General features: G+C 42.5%; 1 protein-coding gene across 1 annotated transcript; it reads left to right on the forward strand.

Annotated features, from left to right (window-relative positions):
* Positions 1-15,040: 15,040 nt before the first annotated feature.
* LOC138249373 (olfactory receptor 56A4-like) lies at positions 15,041-16,012 on the forward strand. Its single transcript, XM_069203332.1, has one exon. It carries the CDS (start codon positions 15,041-15,043, stop codon positions 16,010-16,012), a length of 972 nt encoding a protein of 323 aa, XP_069059433.1.
* The last annotated feature ends 1,039 nt before the right edge of the window (positions 16,013-17,051 follow it).

Consider the following 17,051-nt stretch of genomic DNA (forward strand, 5'->3'; position numbering starts at 1 on the left):
TTCTCTCCGTGGAGTTCTTGTCGTGGGACTGGGCCTTGCCCCTTTGCTCAGGACCCCTGTGGTCCACGGACAGTGGTTGGACTACATTTAGTAGCTGTATATATTTTGTACATAGTTTATTTATTTATTTGGATTACTGCTGTCCATTTTTCAATATATCTGCCCGTTTGAGATCTCTTCTTTTGGTCTTTGCATTATTTCGGAAGGGGGGGGTTTGTGGGTTGTGACAGTGATCTGTGGGAATGCATTGATGTGTGTGTTGTAGTGGGTGTGGGTGGGTGGGTGTGTGCCGGTAATCTTTTCCCTCCCCTGTGTCGTAGGTGCAGTACTCACCGATGTCTTCCGCGCCGCCGGGCGTGCTCCTGGTACAGGAGCAGGTATAGGAGTGCAGGGATGACCTGCAACTCGGGTTCCATACTGCCGGAATCTCGCGTGGAGTATGTGGAGGTGAGCGTTTTCCCGTTCGTAGTCTGTTTCCGCCGTGTTTTTATCGGCGGTGCTCCCGCCCCGGAAAAGGTGGCGGATTGGTGGGTCGTGATAGGGTGGGCGGTACATTGTCTGCCGCCTGGCTGTTGGCGGGGACCGCTGCGCTGTTTGTTTGTTCCGCCGTGGCGGGCGGAGTGTTAATGCGGCGGGCTGTGTTGGCGGTTCCCGCCAGGGTCAGAATTGCATATTTTGGACCGCCGGCCTGTTGGCGGGTTGGCCGCCGCTTTATCACCGACCGCCAGGGTCAGAATGAGGGCCTATGTCTATTGTTGCTAGAATGTAGTCAGACTGCCAGTCTATATTTTGCAATTTCTGTAGAACGTCCTTGGTATCCTTTATAAACTATGGTAAAGTTTGCATAAATGGTTGCAGCTCATGATTTATAAGTATACCCATATTATAGCCGACGGAATTGATTCCTGAGATAACTGGTCTACCCTTTGGAGGGTTATCTCTTTTGTGTATCTTTGGAAATACATATAGAGTCTGTGGGATTTTGTATCTGATATACCCATGTACCAATGATTGTTTAACTTTCACTTATCGTACTATGAATGGATCTGTGAACTTCTAAATAAAGACTTTCCGGATATAAAAAACCTTTAATGTGGGTTCTCATCTTTTTAAAAACTTTGGATTTACTCACAAAGGGGTTTTGGTCCATACCCCTAAACTTTGAGTTCCCACTCAATTTTATCTTAATTTGGCATTTGCTAGGGAAGGGAGCTTTGGACATTTCTACAAGATAATGTCTTTTGTGTGTAGCATTGTCTTGAAGATGTATTGATTTGAAAAAGTGCCAGCTAAATTGATACCATGCAGTGTGGTATGCCAAACCATTCTGTTCACATAGCCATCAAAGGTAGGCACCCTTGCACCATTTAGTAAGGAGTGATCGTTTTTATTTGAACTCTCTGCACATAACCCATGATTTCCCCGACCTTATCCATAAACACTGCTACCTGGCCTACCTATGTTTATCATTAAGCCATGTCAACTTTGCCATATGACATTTGTAATATTAATTTACTGTGCTTCATATGCACACAGTTTACGTGTTCTCAATTCATGGCGCAATTTACCATGTTTTTGTCTTATAGGTGGACCTGACCCCTACACTACATCTCAGTTAAGTCATTCAGGGATCCTAATGCTACCCGTGTCACCTGAATGTTTTCTGTGTTCTTTAAGGATTGTGTGTGATATCAAATATTGGTTGCAATGGTGTGCAAGGGGCATCATCATACCCTAAAAAACATGTTTCCATACATGTTAAATCACACATGAAGTAGGACAAAATTGCTTGTGCAATAGATAGGGACTTATTTCAATGTACATGTATTGCCGATCTATGCAGGTCCACATGATAGATGGCACTGAATCATCTGTGGTAATGTTTTCAAAACTATGGTGTTGATATTCATGGCACATGTACCAACACCAGCACTAACACCAGCAGATGGTCATAACTTCATATTTCTAACAGCCATACCATTGTCTAAAATGTAGGAATCGGTTCAACCAGTATGTGATGAAAAAGGAGAATGAGTTATGCCAAGAGTTTCAAGAGACTGTGGTCCATATTTATACTTTTTTAGAACTACATTTGCACCGCTTTTTGACACAAAAGCAGCGTAAACGTACAAAATACAATCGTATTTTGTAAGTTTGTGCCGCTTTTGCATCAAAAAATGATGCAAATGCGGTGCTAAAAAAGTGTAAATATGGGCATGTATGTTTGCCCAAGCTCTAATTTGAGCAGGACACAGGTGTTGTTTGGTTGTAATACATATGCCGGACAACAGTTGCAATAGCCAACATTACCTCGGTATGGGAAATTGTACACAGTGCACATCTGTACAAAATTGAGTGTGCTTCTCTTGTGTGTTTGCATTATACTATGCCCATACATGCATATTACGATTTTCATTGCTACCACAATTGGTATAGTGTTAAGGATTAAAGGCATGTGCAGACATTCATGCTATTCAAACTGGAAAAAATAGTGGGATCCAGACATGTACCACTGTCTTGGCGTCTAGCAAACTTGGGAATCAACAAACCTGTATGACCATGTGAGCAGACTTTGCCTCACTGAACAATGTTCCTTCTTAGGATCTATGCTGCATAAGTATTGGTGAGCTAGAAAATCTATCTCTAATCAATTACTAGAGCAGTACCAGTGAACAAATGACATATTGCTGTGTGTTGCTGTGAGTGTGTAAGTACATTATCCCTAGCAATCATCTTACTTGGCTTCACCGCTTATCCCACATTCCGCCTGATGTATGGCAAATGTCATCCAGCACCATGGGTATCTGAGCATCCCTCAGAGTCCTGCATATCAGTGACATGTGAGATGGGGTGACAGAGAAGCAATTAGCTAACTGTCATTCTGTTTCTAATTATGTAGGAGAGGAACTCTTTGTGAACATGGCTTTGGATGGATCTACTTCAATCTGCCCATCAGATGCAATTTGTTAGTGTAGTTGTCCACATGGCAAAGTATGGATATTTTGTATGGCAGGTCCAGACAAGATGTGAGGAATCATACATCAGCGTAGACAGAATAGGTATGGCTACATGGGGCACATGTCAGCATTTCACAAATGGTAATGCAGTTAAAAGCCTTACTCATGCCGTCATGTAAAACATGTCCCATATCTGGCATATCTTTGTGGTGTTTTGTGAGGAAAAGGTCAATATGTGAAAGCCCAAATGCATTTCTTTATGGTGCTGTCAGCATACCGTCCATTACCCAGTCCACCTACTGGTGGCATCATCCATAACTGCTCACAAAAAAAGCAGACATCTTGATTCAATTTTGGCAAAGACATACACGACACAGCCCATGTTACTTGTGCACACGAGAGCCACAGCATACATGCACACACTCATCACATGATATGATGTGAGGTTATGTGCATCAGGGTGAGATCCCTTGCGGACATATATGGACAGGCATTAGACTATGTAGAGGGACAAATGCTAGTACATGAGTCATATGAAATGAGTCATGTAATTGTCTTCCAGGTCTTACCATTAGTCAATATAGTAGAATTGTCCAACTGGTCTGTTTGATGTCAGGTAGCTAGCCACTCTGCATCTGTGTTTCAATACCTGAAACTGATTCTGTCTACATAGAAATGTGTGTGGAATTGGTTTCTTGCCATATCAGTGTTGCAGTGCTGAGGCAAAATACCTGTACCTGCCAGATATTGCTCATTTCACCTAGGTTATTGGCCATGGAATAAACCTTGTTGCATGCTGCACAATAAAACCCAATGTGTCCTTAGAAGGATTATGTGTACCATTCCGTGTGTACTCAACAGCATAGTTTCTAATTGGTCTCAGTATTAACATGGTTCTACATTGATTTGGGCAGACATTGCAATTTCACATACCTACTATGGCAACATTTGGGTACTTTTGCCTTGTTACATTAGGAAAAGTATATGTTTATTATTATAAGTGGTCAACTTTCAATAAATCTAATTATTTTTCAGAAGAGAGATGTCACATGTGATGTTCTAAACAAAATAAGCCTAGTATTAATTAAAACAGGTCCTAGTTCAGCTTTGCCTGATATATATTTTCTTCCTCTCCAATAGACAATTTGGCACCTAGCCAGAAAAAAGAGCACACCACACATTTGGAGAGATACCGCCACATCAGGCATGTTGCACAGGTCTACTGGGGCACGGCTCGGCAATTTATTAAGAAGAAGGCAGATGGGACCTGGAAGTTGACACCTCAGGGCCACAAGCACAGGATAAGGCAGGCACCAGTCAGGAGGTACCAGTGGCCATGGAGAGGGATGTGCTGTTGTTCTTGGCCCCTCATCTGCTCAGCCAGCTGTACCACCACAGACCATGCCCCAACCACTCATCAATCCACAGATTTTGAGCACCAAGCCCTGAAAGACCTATATGACTTAAAGTTTTGTATTGCAGGATTGAAAAACAAAGTGGACGCACTCATGCAGATGGCCCAGACACTACTGCAGCCCCTGGACAGGATTTTGGACCATATCTAGGCCTACCTCTGGCTTTCTGCACTTCCCCAGTTTGTTAGATATTAACATTGATGTTTACCATGTCTGTTGTGGCACGTGTAGAGTAGTATAGGTTAAATTTAGGTATTTTAAGATAGATTTTAAGTTAACATAGTGCAGGTTAGTTAGGATAGGTTAGTTTAGGTTTACTTTAGTTTAGACAAGTAAGGTAGTGTAGTCTAGCTAGGTTTAGGTTTGATACATTTTATATAAACATTAAATAATGTTTTCTACGTACATGACTGTAGGAGGCTGGCCTGGTTTGTAGTGGGTAACTACAGGTTAGTTAGGATAGGTTAGTTTAGGTTTAGTTTAGTTTAGACAAGTAAGGTAGTGTAAGTAAGGTAGTGTAGTCTAGCTAGGTTTAGGTTTGATCCATTTTATATAAACATTAAATAATGTTTTCTACGTACATGACTGTAGGAGGCTTGCCTGGTTTGTATTGGGTAACTTGGATACTTACACCTAACACCAGGACCGGTTATCCTTTACTAGTGAAATGTAGTAGTGTTCTAGCAGCTTAGGCTGATAGAGGTAGCTTTCGCAGAGCAGCTTAGGCTGAACTAGGAGACATGCAAAGCTCCTGCAATACCACTTATAGTTACACAGCACTTACACACAAATAAAGTCAATACTCAGTGTTACCAAAAATAAAGGTAGTTTATTTGGGTGACACAAGGCCAAAAATATCTTAGAGGCAATACTCCTTCTGGAGGTAAGTATTATACACAATATATACACTAGACACCAAAATAAGGTAAGTAATTAGACATAGGATAGTGCAAACAATAGGAAATGCTATAGAATGCAATGGGAGAAAATAGGTCTAGGGGCAACACAAACCATATACTAAGAAAGTGGAATGCAAATCATAAATTCCCCCCTAGACAAGTGTAGCGTGTAGAGAATCGCTGGGAGAGTAAGAATATAGCAAAGGTAAGTAAAATACCCCACCCTAGAGCCTAGGAAAGTAGGAGTAAAGTACTGCAAGTTTCCTTAGGACACACTAGAAGTTGTGATTAGAGTTATTGCAAGAACCAAGCAAGACTGCAAACAACAAATGGTGGATTCCAGGACCTGAAGACCTGTCAGAGGAAGGAGACCAAGTCCAGAAGTCAAAAGAAGTTCCAGGAAGGACAGGGGCCACTGCCAACCCAGAAGAGGGTGCAAAAGAAGAGTACCCAGTTGGACAAAGACTGCAGAAATGCACCCAAGGAAGATGTCAGCGGGATCCTGCATGATGCACTGAATGTCCCATGAAGAGAAGTTGGATGTAGGCGAGTTTTGGCGCTGGATTGGTCCAACAAGCCTTGGTTCTGGCAAAGTTGTGTTTTCCATCAAAGTGGTGCTGTCTGGACCCAGGAGGGACCTGGGGGCCTCAACTCTGCTTGAGGAGGAAGAGGGGGCTCTCAGCACCTCAGAGAGCCTCAGAAGATCAGACAGCACCCACAGGGGTCCCAGGACACGGGGACAAAGGAGGTGCAAAATGCAGTTGGTGCAGCACTACAAAGGAGGGTCTCACGCCGTCGGAGGTCAACTCAATGAGTTGAGCATCACAGGATAGAGTGCTGGGGACCTGGGCCAGGCTACGCATGAAGGATTATTTGCAAATAGTGTACAGAGGCCTCAGGCCGTGAAGAAGACGCAGTGCACAGGGGTACAGTTGTTCTCGGGAAAGGCAAAGTCTTACCTCCTCCAAATTGGGAAAGCAGGACCTCAGGACAGTCTGTGTCAAAGGGGTACACCCTCTGTGTTCCAAGGAGCACGCTCGTCGCCAGGAGAGGAGTCCAAGAGAACCGGTCATTGACTTCGAAGGTGCCTGCTTGAGCAGGGGAGTGACTCCATCACTCCACAGGAGATTTCTTCGGTCCTTCTGGTGCAGGGTGAAGAAAGGGAGTCCTCAGAGCATGCACACTGTGTAAACGGTTGCAGTTGCTGGCTGGTGCTGAAGTTGCAGAGGAAAAGTACCCCTTCTGCTGATACAGCCGTTCCCGGAGCAGTCTGCGGTTGATCTCAGGTCAGAGGATGAAGTAGTAGTTGCAGAGGATTTCTGTTGGAAACTTGCAAGTAGAATCTGAAGAGAACCCACTGGAGAGATGCTAAATAGCCCTCAGAGGGGGATTGGTTACCTTATCAGGTAAGGACCTATCAGGAGGGTCTCTGATGTCACCTGCTGGCACTGGCCACTCAGAGGCCTCCAGAGTGTCCCCACACCTTGGAAACCAAGATGGCTGAATTCTGGGACACACTGGAGGAGATCTGGGCACCACCGCTGGGGTGGTGATGGACAAGGAGTGGTCACTCCCCTTTCCTTTGTCCAGTTCCGTGCCAGAGCAGGGACTGGGGGTCCCTGAACCGGTGTAGACTGGCTTGTGCACGGTGGGCACCATCTGTGCCCTTCAAAGCATTTCCAGAGGCTGGGGGAGGCTACCCCTACCCAGCCTGTAACTCCTATTTCCAAAGAGAAAGGGTGTTACACCCTCCTCCCAAAGAAAATGCTTTGTTCTGCCTTCCTGGGACTGAGCTGCCAGGCCACAGGAGGGCAGAACCCCATCTGTGAGGTGGCAGCAGCTGTAGCTGCATTGCAAGCCTCAGAGACCTGGTTTGGCAGTACTGGGGGTCCATGGTGGAGCCCCCAGAATGCATGGAACTGGGTCCCCAATACCAGATTTGGAATGGGGGACAATTCCATGATCTTAGACACCTTACATGGCCATATTCAGAGGTACCACTGTGAAGCTATATATAGGTATTGACCTATATGTAGTGCAAGCGTGTAATGGTGTCCCCGCACTCACAAAGTGCCAGGAATTGGCCCTGAACTATGTCGGGGCACCTTTGCTAGTGCAGAGGTGCCCTCACACTTAGTAACTTTGCACCTAGCCTCCATTAAATGAAGGTTAGACATATAGGTGACTTCTAAGTTACTTAAGTGCAGTGAAAATGGCTGTGAAATAATGCAGTGGCAGTCTTGTGAAAGGGTTTGTCTGAGCTCCTTATGGGTGGCATAAGATATGCTGCAGCCCATAAGGATCTCCTGGAACCCCAATGCCCTGGGTACCTAGGTACCATATACTAGGGACTTATAAGGGGGGTCCAGTGTGCCAATTGAAATTGGTAAATGAAGTCACTAGCCTATAGTGACAACTTTAAAAGCTGAGAGAGCATAAGCACTGAGGTTCTGATTAACAGCCTCAGTGACACAGTGAAGCACTATACACAACACACACATTAGGCCATAAACTATGAGCACTGGGATCCTGACCAGCAGGATCCCAGTGAGACAGGCAAAAACATACTGACATACAGGTAAAAAGGGGGGTAACATGGCAAAAAAAGATGGCACTTTCCTACAATGACTAATTCATGATTTACTGTGAAGGAGTTGTCAGATCTGCTTAGGTTATGTTAATCACATGCTGTACGTATTCCATGCAATGTTTATATACATGTGTACCTAGGTGACACACCCATGGAGAAGATCCTGTCACTTAGGGGATCTTCAGACATGATTATGCACTGTAAGTGGTACTCTTAATGTGAATGGATACACACCCCAACCAGGCATTCACATACTGTTGTAGGTTGTGTGTAAGTTATGCTGCACGTATTGAAAGGAAGATTATGTCAAACCAATGTCACTAATCAAGTCTATTTTGGGTCACACACTGATGCCAGTCACTTACACACTCACCCTTGCATCATTTTATTGCCATAGCAGTGTGGTTTGCTGGCTGGTATCCATGGATGTGCTCCCCACCTATGCTGTGACTTCATTCACCCTTACGATTGTCTGAATACTTCGTGTTGCACCTCATGTTTGTGACCTTAAGAAACTGCTTGCAAGTTTAAATGCACCTAGGGTTCACATAAACTATTCCCCTTGGCCTGTGTAGATTTGTCCATGGCTCTATGACATACATTTTCCTTTGGCTAGTAGGTAGTGTCTTTATGGTCAGAACATCCACCCTGGTTTACTCAGTCCAATCATCAACAGACATGCAAACCACAGGTTGATGTCAGTGTTTTTATTTACATGTGATTACAGTCACTATCATTTCAGCAACAACTCCTACATTGTTTTAGAGCTATAGGATGACCAGGCGGAGTCCTTGGGGGATACATGCCATGAGACATGTTGAGGAGAGGAGTATTCTAATTTGCTATGAGATAAGGGGGGTTGCATTGACACTCAACAATGGATAACAGATGGGCATTTCCAAACTAGACATTGCCAGATGACAAGTGTGATGGCATGTTACTCAACACAGGCCCAATGGGAAAACAGCCAAGTACACAGTCAAATGTAACTGGGAAGGTCTCTGTCTTAAAGTGGGAAATCCACTTCTTCCTCCCCTGATGTGTGGTGTGTCTTCCCTGAGGGTAGTGGTGTTTAAGCAGAAGGCATCTGAGGCACACACACATCATGGGCTGCATATGTGGCTCCCCTGTTCCCAGCAGTATTTGCCTGTGCCAACAAGGAAGGCATCACAGTCCTGAGAAGGGCCTGCTGGCTTGTCTGCACAGCAAAACCATCACAGTGGAAGGCACTCAATGTTATAATATACTATTCCTGCTTGCATTCCATGGATTGTAGGATGTTATGTATAGCCCCCAGATGGGTAGCAAACTTACTTGTGTCACATTACCAGGACTTTTATTGTTGCCTCTGCCTCATGATACCAGCGATGTCAGCAAGGCACTGTTCCAATCTCTGGAGTCGAATGTAGGTGTCTCTAATATCATCTGAGATGTCCTTACTGGGACTGATGCACCCATGGACTCCCTCTAGCGTGCCCCAAATGGTCTCCCTTCCCGCCTGCACCTCATCCAAATTCTCACTGAAATACAACCTGTTGGTCCTCAGAGTCCAGAGCTGCCCTGGTGATGGGGTAGGTTGGGTTGTAAGTGGTTCCTCTGGAGACCCAATGATACTATCAACCCCTTCCACTCCTGAGAAAGTGAGACAATGTAATCCAGGATTTGCTGGAATGTGTCATCTTCCATCGGAGCAGGATGGCATCAGAAGGAGGGTTGTCTTCCTGGACAGGCAGTTGGTCATGAGGAGTTGTTTTCCATCTGCAATAAAATGGATATGTGGCAATGTTGTCAATGCAATATGTTGACAGTTGTTATCTGGCTGACATACAGGGACATATTTACAAGCCCCATGCACCGCTGGTACGTCACAATTTGTGACCATGGTGCAACACTCCGTGTATGCGTGCTAGGCAGCAATTGTGCACCAGCTCAAGGGAAAAGGACAGAAATGCACCATATTTTGTAGATACAGTGCATTTCTGCCCTTTCCATGTGGTGCAGGGCAGCACAGCAAGGTCACATGCATCGCTTCCCTGCACCATGGGGCTTGTAAATATGCTCCACAGTATATAAACTCATTCATTTTCATCTCAACAATGATGTGTGATACCTATGTGAATTATATGTACTGAGGGGACGTGCCAATGTATTTGCCTTTCATATGGCAGATTCTGTGCAGTGTTCACATGCCACTCTGTGACAGGGGTGTTTGTTTGTCTCATACCACATATTACAACACAGTTACACAGCTAGCTGACCTGTCCTGCCAGTGCATATATGTTGAGTTAAGGTACAAATCCAACTTGGTGATTGGCAGTTCTTTTAATGATGCAGAGTCTAACATTTGTTCATGTATTCACAGCGCTCCTGTGCACATTGCACAAACATTGTTCCAGCTCACCAGTGTACCTAACATTCCCTCTGGCCACTATTCAGGACCATAGACCATAGCTCTTGTAAAAGTAAACACTGTTTATTGATGTATTCAATTTGATCCTACTGTTAGCCTTACACATGCTACATCATGGCAGTCCGCCTTACTGCACTGTATGGTATGCTTGTTGTGCATTCATGTGGCCAAGTTACATATTGGGCATGCATCCACCCTACTCTGCACAGATAGCAATCTGCTCTACTACAGGAATGTGTAAGTGCAAGTTCTTGCCAAGGGTGTGCTATCTGTCTAAACAGTGGCCAGTGTGTGTGAACTCTGAGGAGATATGCAGAGTGAAACTAGGTATCTAGCTAACAATTATGCTCATCCCATTTCATTGTTACCAGAAATTAATATCTGCTGGGTATCACATTATTAGACTCATTCTCTTTCATTAAAACATGCACATGACTCCTCTGGCAATCCACATTTGGGCTCAGTGACCCCACTTACTGTTACACACAGATGGAAGCCTGATCATACTTTGACTTAGATATGAAGCCAAAGCCTATATTCACATGCACTACTACTAATTGCCTTTCATGGCTGTGTGTTTTGGTGAGCTATGTATCTGGCTGGACACTCACATAATAGTATTCTTGGTTGTGCATGACGTGTACCTACCCTGGATTGGTATGCACCTTTACCTATACTTCTAAGCCTCAAACCTACAGATTCCTACCCATAGTTATGGCAACCTAGCTCATCCTGTCACTTCTGGAATCACTGTTTTCTATCCTCCCACTTTGACATGTGTATCATGGTATAATTTGTCTTTGGCCATCCCATTCCTGACACGTGCTGCATCGTCCTCCGGAGCACATCATATTTTGGATGTAGTACACATATGCCCTCTTCTATGTCATCCCTTCCCAGCAACAACAAATATGTGACAATGTCAAGCACAGAGCTGCGGGTCTAGCTCAGACTACCTTGCAGTAAACATGCCACTTCTCAACTCCCACATTGAAAAACAGTGACAATTCAATGTGCTCAGCCACACTTACATTTAAGAGCACAACAGGGGACAACCTGTCTTACACACCGTCTATTGTTTTAAAAAACACACAGCTCAATATTTTATGCATCACTTGCTTCAACACCCCCTCAAGATACTTCATATACCAGGATTGGGGGTGATGACTATCAGAGCAGGCTACACTTGTGTGCTTACACCCCACACATCAAGGCATCTGTGCGTTTATACTAGGATCTAAGGTACATATTTACATGCTGCATGCATCGCTAGTGCAACACTTATGGTGACACATCAGCGGCAGAAATCGCACACCCATATGTATGAGACTACACAAAAGCTATTTGCATGCCACTGGGTTGCCTCTTAGATATTGAGAAAGGCAAGGCATTGAAAAATGGCTGTGTTGCCTTAGTCTGCATCTGGGGGTCATTCCATGTGCATTGTGGTGGGTCTTCCAATACAAAACCCATGGTTTTTGACACACTCCCAGATTTCCAAAACAAGTAAACCTGGACATGCATTTAAACACATAGGACTATCCAGGACAGGCATACCAGCAAAAAATAACTTTCTTTCTTCTCCTTATTGCCTCTTTCTATGTGTCCTATATTTTGTTGCACAAAGGGGAAGAGGTAATTGCCTCCCTGGATTGTTATTGTGCAGGTAAATATACCTTCCTGTACAAACACAGTCCTGCCTGTAACACAGACACCTTTGCAACATGTTGCACATGTCCCAGCCTTGATGCTAGGCAGCCATAAGGGCAACAGCTTGGGGCATAGGAACAGGACTGCTCCTTTTGTTGAACATACAGAGCATTTGTGTCCATTACCTGGGACACAGGGCAGCACAGCATAGACTCTTGGTATGCTGCCCTGGGCCTGTACTTGTACCCCTCTGGACATAGCTCTGCACATGGTCCTTTGTGGTGGACCTTCACACCCCCAACCCCTAGCTCTCTGCTCAGGTGGGGAATTGATCCTCTGACACCCACATTCCGTTCGATAGATTAGCAGTTCAGATTTGGCTGTATGACTCTGTGGGAAACCAACTCACCTCATGGTGCAAGGGGTCATGCATTATCCAAGTCTGGGTGGTCGGGGTTCCAGTGTCCTGTCATGTTGTGCATTCTGCACTCAAACTAGGTGCAATGTTGATTTGTGTTGCTTTATGTCCCATGAATCAGTCCTGCGTCAATTTTTTAGCACAAGTGCCAGATTTCCTTACCACATGACTCCCACAAATGCATCACTTTTTTATCACAACCTAGGACCTTACGCCATGGTGTGCCATGTTGTAAATAAGATGCATCCATGGCATAAGAGTCTGTTGTACCAAAGCGCACCCTATTTTGACACATCGCTGCTGCAATGCAGCAATGTGCCACTTCTTGTAAATATATCTCATATTATGTGGTTGCAATATCCCTCGTGAGAATCTCTTTGGGTGCCAGTTGCAGTAGTTGAGGCTTGTCCCATACGTACAGCATTTTAAAAAAACAATAGCATTTCAGCAGGTGTCTAAATCATACCAGAGCCTAATAGTCCCAATATTTTTTTCAGGCCCTTCTCTTAACATGTACCTTAAAATTTGCTCAAAGACAAATATAAAACAGTAAGGGCTATGAAACTGCCTATTCATTCATCCTTTTTAATACTGATAACGCGTCCCAACCTAGGTAATTTACCTGTACTAAGGGTAGATGACAGGGATCTATATGAGCATATTGTGCAAATTCATTGCAAAATAAAATATATATGTCAGCCAGACACAACCTATCTTCCTTAATTTTTGGCTATTTAACAGTTCTCCCACTCCTAGCGACAATGGGTCCTCTAACTGTATCTGCCTCCTGAGAACAAATAAAAGGACAGAACTTTTCATGGTCAAAATCAGGGCATTGTGGTCACTGTCATCTCTTTCCACAATATTAAAATCTATCACCTGTGACCAGAATCAAATTTTCAGCAATATATATATATATATATATATATATATATAGTCAAGCTGATAGATGTGCCCCTCTTGAAGGTGTGGATTCTATTGCCATCACTCTAGAATCTTCCATTTCAGGCTCTTAACCTGTGCTCTAAGGTTAGGAGAAATAATTGTATAGTGCTCCTTGGGCAATTTTTAAGAGGTTCCAGATAAACACTGTTGCTTATCATTAATGGCCTTGAAAGTGATATTAAAATCTCCTCTCACAATTACCATTGGCTGTTCCATTGAAGATCTTAAGTGGAAATCTAATTATACCAAAAGGGTCCACTCTCTGCTATTGGCAATGGTTCTTTTCTAAATATTATAAATGGTAAGTGACCCATCGTTAAAAAATTTCAAGATCATACCAAGCTTATCTGGTGAAATAACATCAAGATTCCACAGGTTAAAATAAACCGAGATTTTAATCCATAAGACCAGGCTGCCAACAGGCCTCCCCACCTTTGGGGGCACAGCTGGGACATAGAGTGTTAAATGTTCCAATTTTCGAATGCAGTTCTACCACCCAGAACATCTGTAATAGATATATATCATGAGTTTCAATATAAATATGCCAATCAGGCTCTGTTAATTTATGTAATAACAGTGCACAAATTGAAGAATATCAATTTGATTTTACTGCAATAGTTTTTTAGGGGTCAAGTTATTATGATTTGGATATGTAAAGGCCCCTTCAGTGAGGGCTAATTCTGCTAATTACATCATCCCTTTCAGGAGACAAAGGCCCCCTATCTGATTTGGGCAATGTGGGCACCTTAGTGGTAGTGTTAACAGTGCAGTCGGGAATGGAATTGGTGACATCATTAGGCTTAATTGACCTTATCTGAGTCAAATTAGAATTCAACAAGAGTCAATCTACTGCTTTAAGGTACCTACTCATTTGTTTGTTCTGGGTGAAATTGTTGATGCCACTAGAAATATAATTACTATTTTATGGTACCCAACTTGGTTGGGGAATATAATTGTTTACATCAACAGGGGGATTAAGCTTGAAACGTATTCCTGAACCAGATTGGGGAATGGATTTTACATCAGTGTCAATCAACCTTTCCGCTATCCAACTTTCCCTTATCCTTATTTCAATATAGTCATAAGGGCCATTCAAGCATCATTGTAGTTCTATGATGTCCAATCTTATATCAGAATCACACTGCCTGGAGTACCTAATCCAATGAATAATGTTGTTTTTTGAACAAATCCCTATTCTCCCTTCTTCTAGAGTTCAGGCATGGATCATTAATCTTGAATAATTTGGTATCATCAATTTTAGGAAAAGTTGATTTGGGTGGATCACATCATAAAGTGGGAAGTGCCCCGTCATAGATACTTTCCTTTTCCCCCCAACCAATATTGAATAAACACTTCATATTAGTTTCTGTGCAACCGTTACATTTATTCAGTAACTTTCGATTTGAACTTGTGACTTTAAAACATTTTTGATATATTTGATACTTTACTTAAAACATTTAGACTATTTCTATTAAACATTGGTTTGAATACTTGAGGTATTTTTTTCTTTATGAAATGGTTGTCATTGAAGAGTAAACTGTGGGTGCATCCATGCTACACAAATATTCTTTGCTGTTGGATCCCCTAGGTCAGGTAATAAGAGAGCTTATTCACATCACATTAAGGCTGTGGAGATGTTACCATATAGCTTGGCAAGTGGATTTTTTACAAAAAGTACTGATGACATGTTTGAAAAAAACATGTGTAAAGTATACAAAATGCAAATAACATTTCTTTTCTTTTTCAGTGAATGAAAATGATGCTGACTACAACAGGCTTACCACTTCTCCTCAATTCCACAGTGGCGCTTGACTCAGAATTTATCCTAATTGGATTTCCAGGTTTAGAGCAGTGGCAGAAGTGGTTCTCGCTCCCTCTTGTTTTTTTCCTTCTTCTAGCTATGGTGGCTAATATTACCCTTATCATAACAATATACCGGGAGCATACCCTTCATCAGCCAATGTACTATTTCCTCTGCAATCTTGGCATCATAGACCTTTCTCTGAGCATCATTATTACCCCAAAACTTCTCACCATCCTTTGGTTTGATGCACACTCCATTAGTATGGCTGAATGCTTTACTCAAATGTTCTTTGGTCATTTGTTGTTTTTAACAGAGTCAGGAACACTTGCTGCCATGGCTTCTGACCGCTATATTGCCATTTGGAGTCCTTTAAGGTATACATCAATTCTCAATAATAGACTTGTTTTAAAGATAATAGTGATAATATCTGGAAGGGCATTCTTGTGTTCTCTGCCTGTGCCCTTCCTTGCTGCTCAGCTACACTACTGCTCTGATCACATTATCAAACACAGCTACTGTAACAACATTGCTGTCACAAAACTTTCATGTGATGATATAAGCCTAAATAGCATTTATCAAATGACAGTGGTTAATCTAATGCTAGGTGGTGACTTATTGTTCATCTTCCTCTCCTACTGCCTGATTCTATGGACAGTGCTTAAGCTCCATGTAGAAAGAGCCTTTGCCAAGGCCCTCAGCACATGCAGCTCCCATCTTATAATTATTCTAATTTTCTATTCAATTATAATAGTGGTGGCTATAACACACCACACAGAAAATGAATTCATGACAAGTATAGCAATAGTTCTCAATGTTTTCCTTGTCATTGTGCCACCAGCAATGAATCCCATTATATATGGTGTTAGAAACACTGATATTAATCTAGGTCTCAAGAAACATTTAAGCAATAGATGCTGTGGATAGACTGTGTATCAATACAGTGATTTTATAACACAATATTAGTTAATAATTTTCAGGTTAGTAAACCACACTGTAGGTACATTTATTTTGAGTTCTTAAATGTGAGCAGGTCATGTTCACTCCAGAACTTCAGTTTGCATTTTAGCGGCGCTTAAGAATATCTCTCCTGTAAGTCTATTCACTCACTGATTTATACCTATTTACTCACTCAGCTATTCTGTCACTCATCCATGCACCCACTGAAGAAACTGGGCTATTAATTGCAAAGGATGTGAGTCCTTCACAAGTAATAGGTACACATGGGTCATATTACTTGGAAACAAGTACAGCATTGTAGCACTTGACTCTCTCAAAGCCTGCTCCTGGGAGATGATGTGTGTTAGTGATCCAAATTTGCAGATACATATCAACAACACTCAATAAATTATTGTCAAGTCTGTGATTATTCCTCAAAAAGGAAAAGTACTTCCATTACATAAACGCTACGAAATGCTGCACAATTCTTTACAAAAATATACATCAGTTAGATGAAAATACCTTTGTTGTCTTTATCACATTACACTTCTAGTGGTTTTTGAGTCCTATAATCACAATAACCTCAAATGATATCACATGCAACATCACAATATAAGAGAGCATATTTTTAAATGAGTCAGACATAATGTTTTTGTCAAGGTGTCAACAGATTAAAGGAATTAGCCATATGTCAGCCACTGCATACTATCTCACTATGATTGCACCAGAATCCCCTGATCGTTTGGATTATTGCCATTGTATCTTTGTGCCTATTTAAATAGTTTCTCTTTTAGAAATTTGCCATCTGCGTGGGAAGTAATTTCATAAGGAAATATCATTCTTCCTATGTGTAATTTTTTTTGCTTATCTTGGGTTGTGTCTTTATGTCTTACTCTTTTGTTTTCTCCCTAATTAACCTTAGTTTTGATATCCCATTCAAGCAAGTGCCACAAACCCTGTCAGGGTGAACCACAAAATGTCTCAAATAATCTTGTGCTTAAACCTCTGGTAGCTTGGTACAAAAACA

This window comes from Pleurodeles waltl, chromosome 8 (assembly GCF_031143425.1).
Source record: "Pleurodeles waltl isolate 20211129_DDA chromosome 8, aPleWal1.hap1.20221129, whole genome shotgun sequence".
NCBI classification, from domain to species: Eukaryota; Metazoa; Chordata; class Amphibia; order Caudata; family Salamandridae; genus Pleurodeles; species Pleurodeles waltl.